The sequence below is a fragment of the Pelobates fuscus genome, chromosome 10 (assembly GCF_036172605.1).
Source record: "Pelobates fuscus isolate aPelFus1 chromosome 10, aPelFus1.pri, whole genome shotgun sequence".
In the NCBI taxonomy this organism is placed as follows: Eukaryota; Metazoa; Chordata; class Amphibia; order Anura; family Pelobatidae; genus Pelobates; species Pelobates fuscus.
In genome coordinates, this window is record NC_086326.1 from 6,379,325 (window position 1) to 6,405,442 (window position 26,118).

The 26,118-nt window shown below is 36.7% G+C and overlaps 1 protein-coding gene across 1 annotated transcript in view; it reads left to right on the forward strand.

Moving 5' to 3' along the window:
• GFRA1 (GDNF family receptor alpha 1) overlaps positions 1-26,118 on the forward strand; it is a 202,560-nt gene that overhangs the window by 146,077 nt on the left and 30,365 nt on the right. The window contains exon 5 of the mRNA XM_063433764.1: positions 9,830-9,939. Within this exon, the coding sequence (XP_063289834.1) occupies positions 9,830-9,939 (110 nt within the window). The remainder of the gene's footprint in view (positions 1-9,829; positions 9,940-26,118) is intronic.

Genomic DNA, 26,118 nt, shown 5'->3' on the forward strand with positions numbered 1-26,118 from the left:
TTTATCTGTTTAATTTTACAATGTGCGGCAGAAGGCATCGTCTTGGCACGACTGGCCCTCTGCCAGTAACATACATAACACTGACATGGTGGTATGGATGTCTGCAGGCGGACAAGGCAGTAACGCACGTTTTACCAGCGCAATTCCCTAAATAATGAAAATTACCGAGTCAGGGACAATGAAATGTGTAAAACCAGATCACAGGAAGAGCTAAATTAATCAATCTAATTATCTTCTAATTTACTCTCTGAGCAAAACAATCAGTAAGTAACCGTGCAAGCACACAGACTCGGACAGGAAGGAAATATTACCAGGAAATTAAGACAAAAATACATTTTTCACTTTATTATTCTTAGTCCTTGCAATAAGGTGAAATCTCATATTGGGCAAAATCTGTTATCATCTCGGAGTGCAAATCGCGGCTGTTGGACTCTCCATTTCTTTATTATTCCCGGAGGTGTTCAGTTGAAATAAAAATTGCGTATGTGATATTCATCGACACATTAATAACGCCAATGAGACGTCAGTGATGTTGAAATGATCACAATCCCACCATTTACAAACTCTCCACCCACTGCTCAGTACACTCAGGTTTCAGCAATCTCAGTCTGGCTGAAAGAGAGTTAAAAAAGGAACTTTAAGGGGCGGGGCTTGACATCGCATGGCATCAGACGCCATTTCTACAGTCTCCTAACCAAACTTACTGAATCTGGGCAAAATCACCGAAACGGGCACCCATCCAGCCCTACAACCCTCAGAAACGGGGGCAGAAAGACAAGAGGCACAGATCGATGCCGTTTTTACACCCGCAGAAGCTTCCTAAGTGGAAACGCAAAACCGGGGCCTACCTCGAGCCGACTATCCGAGGCCTGGAGGATTTCCTGCTCCGACCAAGGTTAGAGAGAGGGGGGCACCCACTAATCCCCACACCCACGGAGCCTCCGGCTCCCTCAGTGGCAATGGGGCGCAGGTCCCAAAAACCTGCGGCGGACAGCAGAGACATAGGCGCGCTGCTACAACGCCCCGCGCAGCCACGTCCCACTCCTAGGCCCACGGGAGATGACTGGGAGTCAGACCGCACTCCCCAAACAGAGCAGGGCAGATCAGAGACTCAGCTGGCCATACAGTCCACGCTGACACCGCAGCCCGAAAATCCAGATGATGCTGCACCGGCCACCAAAGGCGATCTCAAGCTCCTACTCGCAGACATACACAGGCTCTGGGCGGCCGACACGGCCCTCCTCAAAACGGAGGTGCAAACGGTCACAGACCGGGTAACTGCCACAGAACAAGTCAAAACTCACCTGACAACGCTGGAAGATCAGGTACAACACATACAGCATCACCAAAAAATCATGGCACTTAAGATGGCGACCATAGAAGATAGACAAAGGCGAACACACATTAAAATCAGAGGAATACCACAAGCAGTTACAGCAGAAGAACTGCCGCATTACGCAAGGCGCCTCCTGTCCAGCATACTCCCACACGCAACTGCTAAGAAACTCACTATAGATGGCGTCTATCGGCTCCCAACCTACACAAAACTGAAATCACCAGCAGCTCGAGACGTCATCTTAAGGTGCGTAACAGTACAGGACAAGCTCCATATCATGGCGGCGCTTAAGGATCGCACACCGCTGTCTTTTGAAGAAGCAGAACTTACGTTCTATCAAGATCTATCTAGAGCCACACTACTGTGGCGCAAATCATACGGCCAAACTGCCACACAGTTACGCGCTGCAGGTATAGCCTACAGATGGGCAGGAGGCTCCATGGAAGTCACCCATGCAGGGACAACACAAGTCCTCACAACACCGGAGGAAGCAGCCAACTACCTGAAAACCATTTGTCGGACTATTACCCACGGTACCCCCATCCCAGAGAAGGAGAAACCGACAGAAGATAACTCCATGTTTAATACCTTATGTTTAATGCTTTATGTTTATGTTGCCTTTCACTATGATTTACTGTTTCTTCTATGACTAACTCCCAGACAGACACTCAGGTACCCAGACCCAGTACAGCACAAAGAACGTCGATGCCCGAAGGCGAAATTACGCTCCACGAATACAGAGCTAACCCCCCCCCCCCGCTACCCACATGGTTAGGGGTAACCACCCTCAATGCCGAGACAGAGCAAAGCGAGACACACTACACGACAGCATGATCCAAAGCATCAACACACACTGCCCATGCAACAGGCCCAACACACTCATAACACGACAGACACAAGCATAGAAGCCTGTACACACACGACCATCCAAACACATCACTGATACAAACCACCGTAAAACTGTCAAACCACCTCGCCCGCCCGGCACGAACACCCAACCGAGACCAGCTAGTCCCGTAGTAGACTGCAAAGAATCACACAGAATACATAGCCAAACATCACACAACGCTAAACTAACCTCACTGTGACCAACCAAACTGTTATAATTTCCTGTTGTTCCTTATTGAAAAATGTGTTTTTCACCTCTATGCCATGTATATACCTCTATAAGCATATAATACCACAGCATGCCATCATGGCACAAAAGTTGTTTGAAAAAGCTATGCACAACAAAATAAAGAATTTAAAAAAAAAAAAAGGAACTTTAAAATACTTTTATTACTATCGACCAAAATCACTAACTATGTCAAAAGTCACTTTATGAGCTGTTCAAGCAACGTTTACTAATGAATATTAAGTATATATTTTTATATTTAACAGTTTAGTAGATATATCTGAAAAGAAAACACATGTATTTTTATTTCCATGTTTTCTTTACGGTATGTGGAAATTAGCTCGCAATAGCTGCAGATCTAGTGTCTGCAGCTATTACAAACCTTCCCCTCAGCCTGTGAGACACCGTGTTTTTAAACCACAGTCTGCACCTGTTTTAACGAGGATAACATTTCTGAGTAATTTGTAAAATGTGGATTGATAGCGCCTTAATATGGGAATAGCAGAGATAAATTACACTTGCAGTTATGATCTACATTTCCCAAGATGCTTTGCCAACCTTAAACTGGGATTATTTTAAGTAATTTCTAAATTCTAGACCAAAGTAGCAGCTCAGGGATAAAACTCCCACTTTGGGAAAGTGTGAGAGTTTGTATCCCAGCTGTTCCAGCTGTCATCTCATCACATCTCACTGTTTAGTTCCCCCCCATATTATTTGGACCCTTTTCCTCCTAAACATCTGTCTGGTTTCTGAATCCTGGGTGTCCGCCTGCTGAGAATTGCTACAAACTGCAGACTTTATGGAATGTTTAAGCCTTCTTGTTTGATTCTGTTCGCTTAGAAAATCAATGACTGGAATATAAAGTGTACTTGTCCAAGTCTCTGTCACATAATGAATGTACAAAGTGATTGGCATAGCCGCAGCGATGGCAGAGTGCAGATACTAGCAGACTACATTACCCATGATGCTTTGCCAGCTGGGTCCAAAAACCATGTACGCATTTATTTTATGTTTTTTTATTGGAGTTATCTTACGTTTGTATAACTTACTCAAATTACACTAAAACAGCTGAATTAAATGTTTTTTTGCCAATTCGGCTATTTTTGTTCGGATTTTTAGAGTCAGAAATTAGCTCACAACAACTGTCTGGTGAAAAGACCCCTAATCCCGCCGGGTCATGAAATAATCAAGCAGCTTTATGCTCCATACGGCCAAATGATTGTCCCCACAAATCCATTGTGCGAGAAATGATGATTATATGAACCGTCTGCTCATGTGATACGTGCCAGCATCGCACAGAGCTTTCTGTTTGGAGATAAAAAGTGAAATCATGTTATATGAGCTCAGATATAAAACATTTATTCATAAAATGGACCGGACACACAGCACTCACTTACATTCATTGATTATATTTCTATCATTTGATGAAAACTTCTGTGCGGATATCTCCCTGGTTGATTTCTAGTAAGAGATGTATCTCTACGTACACCTGGATTTATTATCATTTTAGTTATGTTTTTGTACATACGGCCATTTTCTACTTTAGAGAAGCACAGTAAACCCTGTTTATTTGGCTGTGCCTTAAAGACTGGGTTGGGAACCATATGATAAGCTCCAGTGAGCCCTCGGACAGGCTGAACATTATAGGAATTGTAGTCCACACCAGCTGCATATTTAGAAGTTAGCCGTCGCTGGGGCCGCCATGCGGGGTTACAGCTGTGCGGTAAGCGTTCTTTATCTTTAATTAAATTCAATTGATACATTTTTTATTTCCTATTAAATTATCGCTGCCTTGTAGAACTGAACTCTCGAAGCTTAAATGAAATATAAACTCAAATCCAATAAAGTATTTACTGTTTTCTCATTCCACATAGACAGTTCATAAACTTTAATTGTTTTGCAGAAAGTTAAATAAGCTGAAATAAAGTGTACATGGCTTCTGAATTACGAGAAGTTCAGTAATACTGAGAATATTAACCATTCAGTATGGTAGAGCTATCTGATATATTGCACTGCTGATCCAACCGCTGGGACAGAACCCCATTTAGGCCCCTTTTTTGGCTCAAAACCTCTCACCAAACCTCCGCTAGCCTATCACCACATCCTGATTGTGAGGCCATACACTATCCCCAGGAGCAAACTACTGCCAAGGCTGCCACAACGATCTCCTCCGACACTGCTGATCCAACCTCTAGGCTATCACCATGTCCTCATTGTGAGGCCATAGACCATCACCAGGAGAAAGCTACTGCCAAGGCTGCCACAACGATCTCCTCCGACACTGCTGATCCAACCTCTAGGCTATCACCGTGTCCTCATTGTGAGGCCATAGACCATCACCAGGAGAAAGCTACTGCCAAGGCTGCCACAACGATCTCCTTCTGCACTGCTGATCCAACCGCTGGGACAGAACCCCATTTAGGCCCCTTTTCCGGCTCAAAACATCTCACCAACCTCCACTGGGCTATCCCCACGTCCTCATTGTGAGGCCATAGACCATCCCCCGGAGCGAGCTACTGCCAAGGCTGCAACAATGAGGTTGCGTAAATGTCCTTCCTTATAGCAATAGTACTATTATCACCGCTAAATTCCATAGAAGTTCTTTAAACAGGATTTTCCAATAAACTGATTTGTGGAAAACTGATAAGGCGGCTGCAAATCGTGGCTGAGAATAGCCAAGCTCACTAAACTCTCCATCCTGGACTTTTTCCAGATTTATCTATTTTGCCTTAAAATGTACAATTCTTTCATCAGGTCTCCACCACCCCCAGCTTATTGAATAAACTAGGAGTTACATCTACTGTATTAAAAGCATATTACATTTTACTTGTAAAAAGCTTAGTCTGTAAGTTTATAGTGATGGTTGATCTGTCGCTGTTAATGAAACGCAGACTTATACAAAGTGTACTTCCTAAATTCCATTATTCTTTAGTATTGAGGTTATTAATACAATGTATTCCCCTTGGCCCATCTCAGAGGCTGTACTGTTCCTCGTTCCAAATAAATCTGGGTCAGGTTTATTATAAATGAAGCCTTATCTGGGGAGGAAAATGGGATATTTCTAACATTTATGGCATGATCTGTCTGTCTGCTGTCTTCAAGCCTCTCATTCATTCCTTCCTTCCTTCCAATCAATTTATTGATTTTGGCCTTTCTCCCTCTCTCTCTCTCTCTCTCTCTCTCTCTCTCTCTCTCTCTCTCTCATTGTATTCCCCTTTAGTTGTACTCTCCATAATGCAGTTTATATCTAGATGTCTTTTTACTGATCTATCACATTTAATGACTGACATGGCTGTAACACATTAAATAACTCCTGCAGACAAGGTTTTGGGATGTTGTAGAGAGGAGCGCTCGCTTTGCACTTGGTGCGTTACCTAATAAAGTCTTTGCAGGTTGTATATTGCTGTGGGATGTTAAGGGAGCGGAGTTTAGACAAATGCCTTATCAAGCTATGTTTTCTATGAAGAAATTGAATTTGTTAAAACGTAACACAAAGCTACGAATCTGTGTCTATGGACCAATTATTTGCTGACAAGATGATAATCGCAAAGATGTCTGTTTCTACGCTACCAAACCTAACATTTAGTAAGAGGCAGCTGCCCAAAGTTTTAACATTTCCCATGAAGATTAGCAGAAACATAGAAACATAGAATGTGACGGCAGATAAGAACCATTCGGCCCATCTAGTCTGCCCAATTTTCGAAATACTTTCATTAGTCCCTGGTAAGTGCTAACCAAGGCCTGGTGTTTGTGCTCGATGGTAAGGATTACCATTTGTCGCTATCCGATAAAAAACATTTCACTTCTCTTGTCTGTGTAAGATACTGTAAAGCTAAAACAGGAAAAATAGTTCCTACCAACTCTCCTTTATTAAAATAATACATTTATTATGTATTTCAGGTAATAGGGGTTTTCACTAAATATACCTTGTGAAAAGGTGCAATGGAGAAAAATTCATTTATATTACCCTTTGGTTACTTCCTTATGACTCCTGTCTGAAACGATTGCTAGCTCACTTGTTCACAAACTGATCCCACACACAAGGACCATCAAGAACCGATTTTATCTGCAGATCCCCATGTATGAAATGGTCAGAAACCCTACACAATCAATTTGGGCAATGATGGGCCCCGTTAGATGTAGCAGACATCCCCGTGGACACAGTGAGCATTTGGCCCACATCTTGATTACGAAAGTACTTCTCAAATGTTTGCTCTACAAAGCTTATCCGTCTCTTCCTTATAATATTCCTTTATGATCGTGGATACATTCACAGTAAATTCTAATGATTGATTCAATTTAAGTAACACTAGCTGACGCAACTTGCAATTTATGGTGGCATTTGTGCCACAATAGAACATCTCAATCCAAATTAAGATTTATCTCTCAGTAAATTGAAAAAATAAATAACTTGCTGTATTTCATATCACTCTGGGAAACGCAGGCAGCGATATTACAAGCTTCCTTCTGTTTGTGCAAGATAACGAAGCCTCAATCTGAATAAATTTTGGTCTGATTAAGGGCAGGCGGTCTGAGATCTTATATCTCAGTTTTTGTAGATATATCTTGCTGTCTATTCCCTCCTGGAAGGTGAGGACATTAATCATGATGTGAGCCTAGGATTGTGTGCGTTATGCTCAGAGATAATCTTTCCTTTTGTGAGATTCGCTTTGGACTCGGAGGAAAATATATTTGCACGCATAGGGTTATGCATGGACCTCCTGTTGCATCAGGTGATATTTGCTGCTTTGTGCCACAGATATTATTAACCTCTTTAGAGAAATTAAAGAGTTTTCTTTGCATAACAATATAGTGCTAGCCCTTCGAGGCGGGCAGGAGATAGGAGCCAAACTGCTACGGTTTATCTTTCTAAAGCTTCAGAGAAATGAATTACAGGTTTTAATATTGGCTGACTGGTGGCGTCCGATCTCTGCATCCTCGATATAAGCCCTCTATGTTATGCTTGTTTACTACTGATCTGCTATCTCTCCCCGGGCCGAGATCTAGAGGATGCTTTAGAACTCTTTAGTTGTTTCATGCTTCCGTCAGTGTTACAGATCCTCTCACAGTGTGCTATCACTTTAAATATTTACTTTATTCTCTTCTTACACTTTAGATATTTATATTTATGAAATGTTAGTGTTTATTCTTTTATTACTTTACCTACTCTTTGTCTTTTTTTCACAGACTTCCAATTTCCCTTTTTAACTGTTTTTCTTTTTCTTTAATGATCAATTTCCTTTTTTCCCCCCACTGTTTTTGTATAAAATGACTGACTCATATTTGAGATGATGATGTATTTCTATAGTTTGTCATTCCTTGTGGGCCAATTGCCCCAGCTCTGCCTGGAATGTCAACGAGTGGGATTTGCATATTCGTTTTGATTTACTAAGTGCATAATTGCCATTAAACTGCTCATTGTAACAGAATATTAAAATATTTGGAGCTCCATATTAGCACGTGAGACAGGTCATAGTATAGTCAAATAAACGATTTCAATGATTTCATTTTTTATTATTATTGTTCAAGCTCAATAGTGGAGCTGATCTAGAGAGGTTGCCAATTAAAATGCATCAAAATGGTTAAATGTCCATAGTACAACATAGTATCGGATGTTACATTAATAATTATAAATCAATGAATAAAACTCCGCAGGTAAATCCCAGACCATCTATTGAGCTGGGAGTTGATTAAGAGGAATTTTATTTGGACAAACTATCCGAAATGAATTGTTGCACAAGTCTAATAATGATAAATACATCCTGACAGCAGTAGCAGAACTACCGCCGCTGCATGGCTGCATGACTGTGTGGCTACACTGGAGCCTGCAAGCTCAAAGGGCGCATGCACTTGGAGCCACCCAATGCCCATTTTTTATCAGGGGCCCAATGAGGTGTTGCAGCTCTTTAACAGCGTGACCGGCCCCTTGCTGAGTGTAAGGCGGTGGTTAAATAATAATTCAGAAATAACCAATCCTGTAGTGGAGCTGAAAAGAACAATTAAAGGCTACAAATAAATATATTTATTTTTATTTTTTGAGTTCCTTTAACATACAAATACAACCAATCACACAAAGAGGGGCTGAATGTAATATTTGTATTTTTAACACATCCAAGTTCTGGAATAATTCATTGATTTTGCCTTTTCTCTTTGGTTGCCGATTCCACCCACCGATTAATGGATTCAATTTGCCGAGCTTAGAGACGGAGACGCAGTTTACGTTTTGTTCTATATTCCATTCTGTTTCAAACTAACCATCTATCACCAACATCTCGCATTCTGATAGATTCAAACATTAGTGTATTCCCCAGGGAAGAACAAAGCATGGCGTGTCTCTGGTGTGCTCTAAAAAAACACATTTTAAACACAATGTGAAAGAAAATTGGACTAAACATGTAATCTAACCCTTGTCTTTAATCAGCAAAGCCGTGTTATCTGTTTACTGATCAATGAACATTTTATGATAGTTTTCCTCTAAGTGACCTCCTGAAAACCACTACCCAGCCAGCCATTGATCCTCGTTAGCTTCGGAGTCATAAAAGCTTTAGATCTACACAAATCTGTTTGGTTTTGTTAAAAACGTGTTTACTTGTGTCTTTCAGATTCTCTTTTTATATGTAATAAACCGTCCTCTTGTAATAAAATAATTATATATTTGAAAAAACAATATATCTTCTCCCCCCCATTTCCCCATCTCCTGGATTACCATCTGACATATCTGTCCATTGACAGAAATCATACCTGGTTTTTATTTCATAAATTCATTGAAATTCCAACATGAATTTTGTATTAATAAAATCTAATTATCACCAAGCTAGATTACAATAAACATTACCCATTCACTTGTTCAGTTTTTAATTTAAAACAACAAAAAAAAAATGATAATAATAATGTTTAGACTGCAAAATGATTTCAACGGATGTGTTTAATTTATGAAGAGCAAAAAAAGGGTTTGTGTTTACCTCGGCATCGCGTTCCAATTATCAGCTTTGGTGTCCAAAATGCAAGTTTTGTGAATGTTCTGTAGCTAAAGAAACTGCAATTCTTCCACAAATGCTGAGTATATGTAAATAGCCACAGATAGGGAAGGGTTAATATTTATGTAGAGCACATTAAATGAGCCCATTTCAGTGCCGATTCGCTAAACATTTTTGGGATGGACAAACTGAACCTGAGTGAACATGTTGCTTGTGAAGTTAAGTATTTAGAATAAAAGTCTGTCTTTGTCCACTTAGCATATTGGGTGGTATGTAAATTGTATATTTCAGAAAATAAGGAACTAACATGTATATAAAAAGATGGCGTGATGGAGTAGAGGTGGATTTGAGTTGCTGTTAGTACATCCACAGAGCTGATGGTTTTATCATTCTTTTTTTCAGATCTCGCCTCGCTCACTTCCTAACCGATTGTCAGCCTGATCTGCGTTCGGCCAGCGGTTGCTTGAAAGAGAATTACGCTGAATGTTTACTGGCCTATTCAGGTCTCATTGGTAAGAAATACGATCTTCATTTTCTCATGGATAATTAATAGAATGTAAATGTAACTGTTTATAAAGTAAGTCAGGAGTGCCCAGTTTTATAAATTATAAAAAGACTCCGGTATGCATGGAGAGAGAAATGTTTGTTTTATCAGTGGGTATATCTTCTTTTATCTTGGTGTATTCTCTAGGACATCTTAGGGTGGGTGTGAAGCTTGATGGGAAACGTTAAAGCTATTCTGTAGCCCCCAGTGGCAAGCTGGCTAATAAACTCACTCAGAGTACATGAGGTCATCATATTGTAATTCTTCATGCCATGGGCAGGCTGGGGGAGTTGAACACATCGTTCAGCATTACATTTGGAGGATGGGAATTGGGACCCAGAGACTGAACAACCCTTCATACTTTCCTATCTATGTGAGTGGTTATGAAGCCACTAGTCCACATCATTTTACATTAATGGAAGAGGTAGGAACTGCACAGTCACAATCTGGTAACCCATGGAGAAGAAGGCAGGTCAACAGACTACACCTTCATACCAACTGTAGGTCTTCTTCCATAATGTCAGCGTACATCATCGGTGTAGGAACGAATCTAAGGAGGAGAGCCTTTCATAGTAATTCCATCCCAACTTGATCAGCTTTCTGTAGGCAAATCCATCTATTATTACTATGGAGTCTTTAACATAGTATGTGGTAGCCAACTTCTTTAACTTAGTCTTGTGTTTCTTATCTTTATCAAACAGAGAAACACATGACCTTTATTTATTTATTATTTATTTATAAAATATTTTACCAGGAAGGATACATTGAGATTTCTCTCGTTTTCAAGTATGTCCTGGGTCCACAAAACACTGCATTGATACAATAGGGTACAATAAAATACAAAAACAATATTAATATACAATGTATACAAAATTTAACATAGAACAGGTAGGAAATATATAATAAACCATGACAGGTGCATTCTGTTTTGAGATATGTAGAGAGGGATCTCTTAAAGGACTTTAGGCTTGGGGAAGATTTGAAAGTGTGCGGGAGGTCGTTCCATAATTGCGGCGCTCTGTAGGAGAAGGAGGATCAGGCCGCTTTCTTTTTGTATTGAAGTAGACTAAATAAAGTGCTGGTACTGGATTGGAGGTTATAGGAAGTGGGAACAGCCGGGGAGAGCATTCTGCTCAGGGAGGACGGGAGCTTCCCAGAAAAGATCTTAAACACAAAAACAGGCCTCACCTCACACTAATACTCATAGCAAACAGGGGATAGTGAAGCTCTGCATTTAACATCCTGCAGAAACTCCCACAACCCCCAGTCCTCACCTCACACTAATACTCATAGCAACCAGGGGATAGTGAAGCTCTGCATTTAACATCCTGCAGAAACTCCCACATCCCCCAGGCCTCACCGCACACTCATACTCATAGCAACCAGGGGATAGTGAAGCTCTGCATTTTTTCCTCACCTCCTCCCGCCCACCCAGGTTAACTAAATTGATAGCATGCTCCTCCAGCTGTTTGAGATTCTCACTCAATTACCTCTTCATTCCCTTTATATTTTACCAATAGCTGCTTCTCTCTGTTAACTCTTTTAGCCATCACCTCCAAATTTCCCCTGCTACCTCGTCTCCAATCCCCACTGTATCCTTTAGATTGTAAGCCCACTGGCTCTCTAGCTAAGCACTTTGTATAAAAAAGCTTTAATGGCAAGATCTCAGCTTACGGGCAGGGCTCTCTCTACCTCTTGTATTTGTCTCGGTATATTGTACGTTCTCCACTAATTGTACAGCGCTGCGGAATCTGTTGGCGCTTTATAAATAGCAGTAATAAAAAAATAAAAATAAACAAGGCTGGAAAGATGAAGTGAGAGTCTGGATTCCAGCGACAGCCAGTTTAGTTATATTAGCACCTTAAAATCTACGTACACCAAGAGGGATTTGTTAACCCTGTCTCCCACCCCCAGTTCCTACACTCGTGGCGTACAATTAAACATTTCTATATTATTATCGACTCTCTCCTGCAGCACTTAAAGGGTTTCCAGCTAACCTTAGCTTTAGTCATGGGATTTGTAGTTTTGCCAAACTGGTATGTTACCTATCTAGTGGCTTAAAGGGAACAAAGCTCGTAATTTGCTTTTTATAGCTTGAAAATGCCACAATAAATTGCATCTCCGATTTCTCCAATAAACTATAATAGAAAAGTTTCAGATGGAAAACTGGTAAAAACTTTGAACAGGTAATAGGATTCATGTACGAAAGCGAGGACCGTATAGATTTTTCTATTTACCAGATACACACAGATTGCTGAGAGGTTTAATACTCTTTCTATGTACGGCCAGAGACTTCTCACTGCTTGGGAGTCAGACAAATATCATCAAAATGGATTACACACACAAAAAAATCTTTAAATGGGATTTGTAAATACAGAAAAGGTGTATAGTAATGTGTGTCTATACTGTCCTTCCTCAATAGGAACACTTGGGAGGTTTGCAGAACTGCATATGTTTGACAACTGTGTTGATTTGACAACATAGGGATTTAAAGCAGAGCCCTGCCTACAAACCATGTCAGTCAAAGATCCAGCAATTGTATCTCAACTCTCAGAACACGTGTTGACACCGCTCTGTTGACTAGCCCTGGGTATTTCATGGCTCTCTGACTGAGAGGGCTTGTAGGCTGCACTAACTACAATTTAAAGCCTTACTCTGTCAGTTTAAGGCTACAAAGACAGTGTCCTGGCTCTATAACATTTTAATTAGCCGAATGGGTGCAGTGCCTGTAGTATCCCTTTAAATGTTATTAATGTAAATATCTGCTAGTTTATTTTTAAGGATTTGTCTATTAAATTAAACACAATACAGGGGGAGGGGGGATAATACTCTCATGGGTGAAAATAAAATTGCAAACTTTACGCAAAAAGTATCAGTTTGGACAATTCTACAATTGAGGTCCAGTCACAATTCAGCTATTTTAGGCATTTTAAACGTTGCTGTTTAACCCCTTAAGACCGCAGGACGTTCTATGCCGTCCTTAATTGGCCGGCTCTAAACGCCGCAGGACGGCATAGAACGTCCTGGGCGGTCTTACCCCCCACATGGCCGGCGGCACATGTCCGCTGCAGATCGTGGTCGGGGGGCATGCCTGGCCCCCCAGGCAGCCCCCCTGTGCCTGGTGACCGCGGTCTGCAGCTTCCGATCGCAGTGACAGGCTGTCACTGCGATCGGTATTTACCATGTGTCAGCCGATTTTAAAATCGGCTGACACATGGAGCCGGCCGCATTTTCACTCTGCAGATTGCGGTCGGGGGACATGCCTGGCCCCCCAGGCAGTCCCCCTGCGGTCAGTGACCGCGATCTGCAGAGTATGATCGCAGGGAGAGGCTGTCTCTGCGATCTGAATGCAGAGACAGCCTCTCCCTGCAATCTGATCGCAGTGACAGCCTGTCACTGCGATCAGAGGTTACTATGTGTCAGCCTATTGGCTGACCCATAGTAACTGCAGGCAGGATCCCACTGCATATCGCGGTGGGGGGCATGCCTGGCCACCCAGGCACTCCCCCTGTGGCCAATTACCGCGATCTGCAGGAGGTGATCACAGTGACAGCCAGTCACTGTGATCACTGATCCTGTGTGTCAGCCAGTGATGTAAAATCACTGGCTGACACTGTCTCTGCCCCTCTCCTCCCCTCTTAACCCCTTAATGTTACAAAATAAAATAAATTACAGTTACACATCAAATATATATATATATATATATATATATATGACACACACATTTACACATACACTAAGTGTATTTTAATATTTATATATATATATGATTATATATATATATATATATATTAATATCAAAATACACGTTGAAGGATATTGATTAAATATATACATAATTATAATTATATATATATTTTATACTAAAAAAATATGTAAATACGTTAAAAAAAATATATATATATATAATTAAAAATATATATGTGAGTAATTTCATTCTAACTGTATTTTGATATTAATAGATATATATAGATATCAAAATACACGTAGAACGAAATAATATATATATGTATATACCTAAGTATATACGTATACATCACTATATGTATACCTATATATAAATAAAAATAATTGTAAAAAAATTATATACATATATATATACATATATATATACACACACGTGTATATATAATAATTTTACATATATATTTATGTAATAATTTTACATAATTAGGTCCTTTTATTAATTACAATTTGCGGGACCTGCCTAACAACCCAGGCCGAAAGTATAGGGAATTTAATTTGCTAGCACTATATTTAACCCTATAACTTTCCAAGACACTATAAAACCTGTACATGGGGGGTACTGTTACTCGGGAGACATCGCTGAACACAAATATTTGTGTTTCAAAACCATAAAATGTATTTCAACAATGATATCATCAGGGAAAGTGACATTTTTTGCATTTTTCGCACACAAACGGCACTTACACTGACGATATTTTTGCTGTAATACTTTTTACTGTTTTGAAACACGAATATTTGTGTTCAGCAAAGTCTCCTGAGTATAACAGTACCCCTCATGTACAGGTTTTATGGTGTTTTCAAAAGTTACAGAGTCAAATATAAGGCTTACGTTTCAGTTTTTTCACAATGAAATTCGCCAGATTGGTTACGTTGAGACCGTATAGTAGCCCAGAAATAAGAATTACCTCCATAATGGCATACCATTTGCAAAAGTAGACAACCCAAGGTATTGCAAATGGGGTATGTTCAGTCTTTTTTAGTAGCCACTTAGTCACAAACACTGGCCAAAATTGGCTTTCAAATTAGTTTTTTGCATTTTTCACACACAAACAAATATTAACGTTAACTTTGGCTAGTGTTTGTGACCAAGTGGCTACTGAAAAAGACTGGACATACCCCATTTGCAATACTTTGGGTTGTCTACTTTTGCAAATGGTATGCCATCATGGGGGTAATTCTCATTCCTGGGCTACCATACAGTCTCAAAGGCAACGTAACCAAACTGGCAAATTTCAATGTGAAAAAAATGAAAAGTGTAACATGCTATATTTGACCCTGTAACTTCCCAAACCACCATAACACCTGTACATAGGGGGTACTGTTTTACATGTGAGACATCGCTGAATACAAATATGTGTATTTTATTGCAGTAAAAGCAAACAGTATTATGACATTCACAGTTAGAATGTCACATAGAACTAAGAAAATTACAAAAAATCGTATTTTCTCTCTTTTTTTATATTGTATTCATATTACGTTATGTTGCATACCTAAATATTTGATGTTAAATGAAAGCCCTGTTTCCACTGAATAAAATGATATATAATAAGTGTGGGTAAATTATTGTTGAACAGACATATAGCCAAAACTGTGGTTTGTTTACATTTTTTTTGGTTCACAACTTGTACATTTGGCTGCGGTCTTAAGGGGTTAATTGGTTGTTTAATGAATAGTCCAAGAGTAATGCTTTATACAAGAAATATTAGGGCAGAGTGTCTTCCCCAAATTATGTTGGAATACATTTCCCTTCAATTGCTAATAACTGCTAGTTACAGCCGCTATCTAACTATTACTGCTAGTTACAGCCGCTATCTAACTATTACTGCTAGTTACAGCCGCTATCTAACTATTACTGCTAGTTACAGCCGCTATCTAACTATTACTGCTAGTTACAGCCGCTATCTAACTATTACTGCTAGTTACAGCCGCTATCTAACTATTACTGCTAGTTAAAGCCGCTATCTAACTATTACTGCTAGTTACAGCCGCTATCTAACTATTACTGCTAGTTACAGCCGCTATCTATCTATTACTGCTAGTTACAGCCGCTATCTAACTATTACTGCTAGTTACAGCCGCTATCTAACTATTAATGCTAGTTACAGCTGCTATCTAACTATTACTGCTAGTTACAGCTGCTATCTAACTATTACTGCTAGTTACAGCCGCTATCTAACTATTAATGCTAGTTACAGCCGCTATCTAACTATTACTGCTAGTTACAGCTGCTATCTAACTATTACTGCTAGTTACAGCTGCTATCTAACTATTACTGCTAGTTACAGCCGCTATCTAACTATTAATGCTAGTTACAGCCGCTATCTAACTATTACTGCTAGTTACAGCCGCTATCTAACTATTACTGCTAGTTACAGCTGCTATCTAACTATTACTGCTAGTTACAGCCGCTATCTAACTATTACTGCTAGTTACAGCCGCTATCTAACTATTAATGCTAGTTACAAGTGCTGACTAACTACAACTGCTAGTTACAGCCGCTATCTAACTACTACTGCTAGTTACAGCCGCTATCTAACTACTACTGCTAGTTACAGCTGCTATCTAACTATTACTTCTGACTAACTATTGTAGCTAGTTACAACTGCTGAATAACTATTGCTGCTAGTTACAGCTGCTAACTATTACTGCTAGTTACAGCTGCTGACTTACTATTACTGCTAGTTGCAGCTGGTACCTATTACTGATAGTTACAGCTGCTAACTATTGCTGCTAGTTACAGCTGCTAACTATTACTGCTAGTTACAGCAGTTAGATAGCGGCTGTAACTAGCAGTAATATTTGTGTAGCTTAGTGTGGGAATAGATACATATATTGCGTAGCTCAGATTGGGAATAGTTACATATATTGTGTAGCTTAGTTTGGGAATAGTTACATATATTGTGTAGCTTAGTTTGGGAATAGTTACATATATTGTGTAGCTTAGTGTGGGAATAGTTACATATATTGTGTAGCTTAGTTTGGGAATAGTTACATATATTGTGTAGCTTAGTTTGGGAATAGTTACATATATTGTGTAGCTTAGTGTGGGAATAGTTACATATATTGTGTAGCTTAGTTTGGGAATAGTTACATATATTGTGTAGCTTAGTGTGGGAATAGTTACATATATTGTGTAGCTTAGTTTGGGAATAGTTACATATATTGTGTAGCTTAGTTTGGGAATAGTTACATATATTGTGTAGCTTAGTTTGGGAATAGTTACATATATTGTGTAGCTTAGATTGGGAATAGTTACATATATTGTGTAGCTTAGATTGGGAATAGTTACATATATTGTGTAGCTTAGTTTGGGAATAGTTACATATATTGTGTAGCTTAGTGTGGGAATAGTTACATATATTGTGTAGCTTAGTTTGGGAATAGTTACATATATTGTGTAGCTTAGTTTGGGAATAGTTACATATATTGTGTAGCTTAGTTTGGGAATAGTTACATATATTGTGTAGCTTAGATTGGGAATAGTTACATATATTGTGTAGCTTAGTTTGGGAATAGTTACATATATTGTGTAGCTTAGTTTGGGAATAGTTACATATATTGTGTAGCTTAGTTTGGGAATAGTTACATATATTGTGTAGCTTAGTATGGGAATAGTTACATATATTGTGTAGCTTAGTGTGGGAATAGTTACATATATTGTGTAGCTTAGATTGGGAATAGTTACATATATTGTGTAGCTTAGTGTGGGAATAGTTACATATATTGTGTAGCTTAGTTTGGGAATAGTTACATATATTGTGTAGCTTAGATTGGGAATAGTTACATATATTGTGTAGCTTAGTTTGGGAATAGTTACATATATTGTGTAGCTTAGTGTGGGAATAGTTACATATATTGTGTAGCTTAGATTGGGAATAGTTACATATATTGTGTAGCTTAGTTTGGGAATAGTTACATATATTGTGTAGCTTAGTGTGGGAATAGTTACATATATTGTGTAGCTTAGTTTGGGAATAGTTACATATATTGTGTAGCTTAGTTTGGGAATAGTTACATATATTGTGTAGCTTAGTTTGGGAATAGTTACATATATTGTGTAGCTTAGTTTGGGAATAGTTACATATATTGTGTAGCTTAGTGTGGGAATAGTTACATATATTGTGTAGCTTAGTTTGGGAATAGTTACATATATTGTGTAGCTTAGTTTGGGAATAGTTACATATATTGTGTAGCTTAGTTTGGGAATAGTTACATATATTGTGTAGCTTAGTTTGGGAATAGTTACATATATTGTGTAGCTTAGTTTGGGAATAGTTACATATATTGTGTAGTTTAGTTTGGGAATAGTTACATATATTGTGTAGCTTAGTTTGGGAATAGTTACATATATTGTGTAGCTTAGTTTGGGAATAGTTACATATATTGTGCAGCTTAGTTTGGGAATAGTTACATATATTGTGTAGCTTAGTTTGGGAATAGTTACATATATTGTGCAGCTTAGTTTGGGAATAGTTACATATATTGTGCAGCTTAGTTTGGGAATAGTTACATATATTGTGTAGCTTAGTTTGGGAATAGTTACATATATTGTGTAGCTTAGTGTGGGAATAGTTACATATATTGTGTAGCTTAGTTTGGGAATAGTTACATATATTGTGTAGCTTAGATTGGGAATAGTTACATATATTGTGTAGCTTAGTTTGGGAATAGTTACATATATTGTGTAGCTTAGTGTGGGAATAGTTACATATATTGTGTAGCTTAGTATGGGAATAGTTACATATATTGTGTAGCTTAGATTGGGAATAGTTACATATATTGTGTAGCTTAGTTTGGGAATAGTTACATATATTGTGTAGCTTAGTTTGGGAATAGTTACATATATTGTGTAGCTTAGTTTGGGAATAGTTACATATATTGTGTAGCTTAGTTTGGGAATAGTTACATATATTGTGTAGCTTAGTTTGGGAATAGTTACATATATTGTGTAGCTTAGTTTGGGAATAGTTACATATATTGTGTAGCTCAGATTGGGAATAGTTACATATATTGTGTAGCTTAGTTTGGGAATAGTTACATATATTGTGTAGCTTAGTTTGGGAATAGTTACATATATTGTGTAGCTTAGTTTGGGAATAGTTACATATATTGTGTAGCTTAGTTTGGGAATAGTTACATATATTGTGTAGCTCAGATTGGGAATAGTTACATATATTGTGTAGCTTAGATTGGGAATAGTTACATATATTGTGTAGCTTAGTTTGGGAATAGTTACATATATTGTGTAGCTCAGATTGGGAATAGTTACATATATTGTGTAGCTTAGATTGGGAATAGTTACATATATTGTGTAGCTTAGTTTGGGAATAGTTACATATATTGTGTAGCTTAGATTGGGAATAGTTACATATATTGTGTAGCTTAGTTTGGGAATAGTTACATATATTGTGTAGCTTAGTGTGGGAATAGTTACATATATTGTGTAGCTCAGATTGGGAATAGTTACATATATTGTGTAGCTTAGTTTGGGAATAGTTACATATATTGTGTAGCTTAGTATGGGAATAGTTACATATATTGTGTAGCTTAGTATGGGAATAGTTACATATATTGTGTAGCTTAGTTTGGGAATAGTTACATATATTGTGTAGCTTAGTTTGGGAATAGTTACATATATTGTGTAGCTTAGTTTGGGAATAGTTACATATATTGTGTAGCTTAGTTTGGGAATAGTTACATATATTGTGTAGCTTAGTTTGGGAATAGTTACATATATTGTGTAGCTTAGTTTGGGAATAGTTACATATATTGTGTAGCTTAGTTTGGGAATAGTTACATATATTGTGTAGCTCAGATTGGGAATAGTTACATATATTGTGTAGCTTAGTTTGGGAATAGTTACATATATTGTGTAGCTTAGTTTGGGAATAGTTACATATATTGTGTAGCTTAGTTTGGGAATAGTTACATATATTGTGTAGCTTAGTTTGGGAATAGTTACATATATTGTGTAGCTCAGATTGGGAATAGTTACATATATTGTGTAGCTTAGATTGGGAATAGTTACATATATTGTGTAGCTTAGTTTGGGAATAGTTACATATATTGTGTAGCTCAGATTGGGAATAGTTACATATATTGTGTAGCTTAGATTGGGAATAGTTACATATATTGTGTAGCTTAGTTTGGGAATAGTTACATATATTGTGTAGCTTAGATTGGGAATAGTTACATATATTGTGTAGCTTAGTTTGGGAATAGTTACATATATTGTGTAGCTTAGTGTGGGAATAGTTACATATATTGTGTAGCTCAGATTGGGAATAGTTACATATATTGTGTAGCTTAGTTTGGGAATAGTTACATATACTGTGTAGCTTAGTATGGGAATAGTTACATATATTGTGCAGCTTAGTTTGGGAATAGTTACATATATTGTGTAGCTTAGTTTGGGAATAGTTACATATATTGTGTAGCTTAGTTTGGGAATAGTTACATATATTGTGTAGCTTAGATTGGGAATAGTTACATATATTGTGTAGCTTAGATTGGGAATAGTTACATATATTGTGTAGCTTAGATTGGGAATAGTTACATATATTGTGTAGCTTAGTTTGGGAATAGTTACATATATTGTGTAGCTCAGATTGGGAATAGTTACATATATTGTGTAGCTTAGTTTGGGAATAGTTACATATATTGTGTAGCTTAGTTTGGGAATAGTTACATATATTGTGTAGCTTAGTTTGGGAATAGTTACATATATTGTGTAGCTTAGTTTGGGAATAGTTACATATATTGTGTAGCTTAGTTTGGGAATAGTTACATATATTGTGTAGCTTAGTGTGGGAATAGTTACATATATTGTGTAGCTTAGTATGGGAATAGTTACATATATTGTGTAGCTTAGTTTGGGAATAGTTACATATATTGTGTAGCTTAGATTGGGAATAGTTACATATATTGTGTAGCTTAGTGTGGGAATAGTTACATATATTGTGTAGCTTAGTGTGGGAATAGTTACATATATTGTGTAGCTTAGATTGGGAATAGTTACATATATTGTGTAGCTTAGTGTGGGAATAGTTACATATATTGTGTAGCTTAGTTTGGGAATAGTTACATATATTGTGTAGCTTAGTTTGGGAATAGTTACATATATTGTGTAGCTTAGTTTGGGAATAGTTACATATATTGTGTAGCTTAGTTTGGGAATAGTTACATATATTGTGTAGCTTAGTTTGGGAATAGTTACATATATTGTGTAGCTTAGTTTGGGAATAGTTACATATATTGTGTAGCTTAGATTGGGAATAGTTACATATATTGTGTAGCTTAGTTTGGGAATAGTTACATATATTGTGTAGCTTAGTTTGGGAATAGTTACATATATTGTGTAGCTTAGTTTGGGAATAGTTACATATATTGTGTAGCTTAGTTTGGGAATAGTTACATATATTGTGTAGCTTAGTTTGGGAATAGTTACATATATTGTGTAGCTTAGTTTGGGAATAGTTACATATATTGTGTAGCTTAGATTGGGAATAGTTACATATATTGTGTAGCTTAGTTTGGGAATAGTTACATATATTGTGTAGCTTAGTTTGGGAATAGTTACATATATTGTGTAGCTTAGTTTGGGAATAGTTACATATATTGTGTAGCTTAGATTGGGAATAGTTACATATATTGTGTAGCTTAGTTTGGGAATAGTTACATATATTGTGTAGCTTAGATTGGGAATAGTTACATATATTGTGTAGCTTAGTGTGGGAATAGTTACATATATTGTGTAGCTTAGATTGGGAATAGTTACATATATTGTGTAGCTTAGTTTGGGAATAGTTACATATATTGTGTAGCTTAGTGTGGGAATAGTTACATATATTGTGTAGCTTAGTGTGGGAATAGTTACATATATTGTGTAGCTTAGTTTGGGAATAGTTACCTATATTGTGTAGCTTAGTTTGGGAATAGTTACATATATTGTGTAGCTTAGTTTGGGAATAGTTACATATATTGTGTAGCTTAGTGTGGGAATAGTTACATATATTGTGTAGCTTAGTTTGGGAATAGTTACATATATTGTGTAGCTTAGTTTGGGAATAGTTACATATATTGTGTAGCTTAGTTTGGGAATAGTTACATATATTGTGTAGCTTAGTTTGGGAATAGTTACATATATTGTGTAGCTTAGATTGGGAATAGTTACATATATTGTGTAGCTTAGTTTGGGAATAGTTACATATATTGTGTAGCTTAGTTTGGGAATAGTTACATATATTGTGTAGCTTAGTTTAGGAATAGTTACATATATTGCGTAGCTTAGTTTGGGAATAGTTACATATATTGTGTAGCTTAGTTTGGGAATAGTTACATATATTGTGTAGCTTAGTTTGGGAATAGTTACATATATTGTGTAGCTTAGATTGGGAATAGTTACATATATTGTGTAGCTTAGTGTGGGAATAGTTACATATATTGTGTAGCTTAGATTGGGAATAGTTACATATATTGTGTAGCTTAGTTTGGGAATAGTTACATATATTGTGTAGCTTAGTTTGGGAATAGTTACATATATTGTGTAGCTTAGTTTGGGAATAGTTACATATATTGTGTAGCTTAGTATGGGAATAGTTACATATATTGTGTAGCTTAGATTGGGAATAGTTACATATATTGTGTAGCTTAGATTGGGAATAGTTACATATATTGTGTAGCTTAGTTTGGGAATAGTTACATATATTGTGTAGCTTAGTTTGGGAATAGTTACATATATTGTGTAGCTTAGTTTGGGAATAGTTACATATATTGTGTAGCTTAGTTTGGGAATAGTTACATATATTGCGTAGCTTAGTTTGGGAATAGTTACATATATTGTGTAGCTTAGTTTGGGAATAGTTACATATATTGTGTAGCTTAGTTTGGGAATAGTTACATATATTGTGTAGCTTAGTTTGGGAATAGTTACATATATTGTGTAGCTTAGTTTGGGAATAGTTACATATATTGTGTAGCTTAGTTTGGGAATAGTTACATATATTGTGTAGCTTAGTTTGGGAATAGTTACATATATTGTGTAGCTTAGTTTGGGAATAGTTACATATATTGTGTAGCTTAGATTGGGAATAGTTACATATATTGTGTAGCTTAGTTTGGGAATAGTTACATATATTGTGTAGCTTAGTTTGGGAATAGTTACATATATTGTGTAGCTTAGTTTGGGAATAGTTACATATATTGTGTAGCTTAGATTGGGAATAGTTACATATATTGTGTAGCTTAGTTTGGGAATAGTTACATATATTGTGTAGCTTAGTTTGGGAATAGTTACATATATTGTGTAGCTTAGTGTGGGAATAGTTACATATATTGTGTAGCTTAGTTTGGGAATAGTTACATATATTGTGTAGCTTAGTTTGGGAATAGTTACATATATTGTGTAGCTTAGTTTGGGAATAGTTACATATATTGTGTAGCTTAGTTTGGGAATAGTTACATATATTGTGTAGCTTAGATTGGGAATAGTTACATATATTGTGTAGCTTAGTTTGGGAATAGTTACATATATTGTGTAGCTTAGTTTGGGAATAGTTACATATATTGTGTAGCTTAGTTTGGGAATAGTTACATATATTGTGTAGCTTAGTTTGGGAATAGTTACATATATTGTGTAGCTTAGTTTGGGAATAGTTACATATATTGTGTAGCTTAGTTTGGGAATAGTTACATATATTGTGTAGCTTAGTTTGGGAATAGTTACATATATTGCGTAGCTTAGTTTGGGAATAGTTACATATATTGTGTAGCTTAGTGTGGGAATAGTTACATATATTGTGTAGCTTAGTTTGGGAATAGTTACATATATTGTGTAGCTTAGTTTGGGAATAGTTACATATATTGTGTAGCTTAGTTTGGGAATAGTTACATATATTGTGTAGCTTAGTTTGGGAATAGTTACATATATTGTGTAGCTTAGTGTGGGAATAGTTACATATATTGTGTAGCTTAGTGTGGGAATAGTTACATATATTGTGTAGCTTAGATTGGGAATAGTTACATATATTGTGTAGCTTAGTTTGGGAATAGTTACATATATTGTGTAGCTTAGTTTGGGAATAGTTACATATATTGTGTAGCTTAGTTTGGGAATAGTTACATATATTGTGTAGCTTAGTTTGGGAATAGTTACATATATTGTGTAGCTTAGTTTGGGAATAGTTACATATATTGTGTAGCTTAGATTGGGAATAGTTACATATATTGTGTAGCTTAGTTTGGGAATAGTTACATATATTGTGTAGCTTAGTTTGGGAATAGTTACATATATTGTGTAGCTTAGTTTGGGAATAGTTACATATATTGTGTAGCTTAGTTTGGGAATAGTTACATATATTGTGTAGCTTAGTTTGGGAATAGTTACATATATTGTGTAGCTTAGTTTGGGAATAGTTACATATATTGTGTAGCTTAGTTTGGGAATAGTTACATATATTGCGTAGCTTAGTTTGGGAATAGTTACATATATTGTGTAGCTTAGTGTGGGAATAGTTACATATATTGTGTAGCTTAGTTTGGGAATAGTTACATATATTGTGTAGCTTAGTTTGGGAATAGTTACATATATTGTGTAGCTTAGTTTGGGAATAGTTACATATATTGTGTAGCTTAGTTTGGGAATAGTTACATATATTGTGTAGCTTAGTTTGGGAATAGTTACATATATTGTGTAGCTTAGTTTGGGAATAGTTACATATATTGTGTAGCTTAGTTTGGGAATAGTTACATATATTGTGTAGCTTAGTTTGGGAATAGTTACATATATTGCGTAGCTTAGTTTGGGAATAGTTACATATATTGTGTAGCTTAGTGTGGGAATAGTTACATATATTGTGTAGCTTAGTTTGGGAATAGTTACATATATTGTGTAGCTTAGTTTGGGAATAGTTACATATATTGTGTAGCTTAGTGTGGGAATAGTTACATATATTGTGTAGCTTAGTTTGGGAATAGTTACATATATTGTGTAGCTTAGTTTGGGAATAGTTACATATATTGTGTAGCTTAGTTTGGGAATAGTTACATATATTGTGTAGCTTAGATTGGGAATAGTTACATATATTGTGTAGCTTAGTTTGGGAATAGTTACATATATTGTGTAGCTTAGTTTGGGAATAGTTACATATATTGTGTAGCTTAGTTTGGGAATAGTTACATATATTGTGTAGCTTAGATTGGGAATAGTTACATATATTGTGTAGCTTAGATTGGGAATAGTTACATATATTGTGTAGCTTAGATTGGGAATAGTTACATATATTGTGTAGCTTAGTTTGGGAATAGTTACATATATTGTGTAGCTTAGTGTGGGAATAGTTACATATATTGTGTAGCTTAGTTTGGGAATAGTTACATATATTGTGTAGCTTAGATTGGGAATAGTTACATATATTGTGTAGCTTAGTTTGGGAATAGTTACATATATTGTGTAGCTTAGTTTGGGAATAGTTACATATATTGTGTAGCTTAGTTGGGAATAGTTACATATATTGTGTAGCTTAGTTTGGGAATAGTTACATATATTGTGTAGCTTAGTGTGGGAATAGTTACATATATTGTGTAGCTTAGTGTGGGAATAGTTACATATATTGTGTAGCTTAGATTGGGAATAGTTACATATATTGTGTAGCTTAGTTTGGGAATAGTTACATATATTGTGTAGCTTAGTTTGGGAATAGTTACATATATTGTGTAGCTTAGTGTGGGAATAGTTACATATATTGTGTAGCTTAGATTGGGAATAGTTACATATATTGTGTAGCTTAGTTTGGGAATAGTTACATATATTGTGTAGCTTAGTTTGGGAATAGTTACATATATTGTGTAGCTTAGATTGGGAATAGTTACATATATTGTGTAGCTTAGTGTGGGAATAGTTACATATATTGTGTAGCTTAGTGTGGGAATAGTTACATATATTGTGTAGCTTAGATTGGGAATAGTTACATATATTGTGTAGCTTAGTTTGGGAATAGTTACATATATTGTGTAGCTTAGTTTGGGAATAGTTACATATATTGTGTAGCTTAGTTTGGGAATAGTTACATATATTGTGTAGCTTAGTTTGGGAATAGTTACATATATTGTGTAGCTTAGTTTGGGAATAGTTACATATATTGTGTAGCTTAGATTGGGAATAGTTACATATATTGTGTAGCTTAGTTTGGGAATAGTTACATATATTGTGTAGCTTAGTTTGGGAATAGTTACATATATTGTGTAGCTTAGTTTGGGAATAGTTACATATATTGTGTAGCTTAGTTTGGGAATAGTTACATATATTGTGTAGCTTAGTTTGGGAATAGTTACATATATTGTGTAGCTTAGTTTGGGAATAGTTACATATATTGTGTAGCTTAGTTTGGGAATAGTTACATAT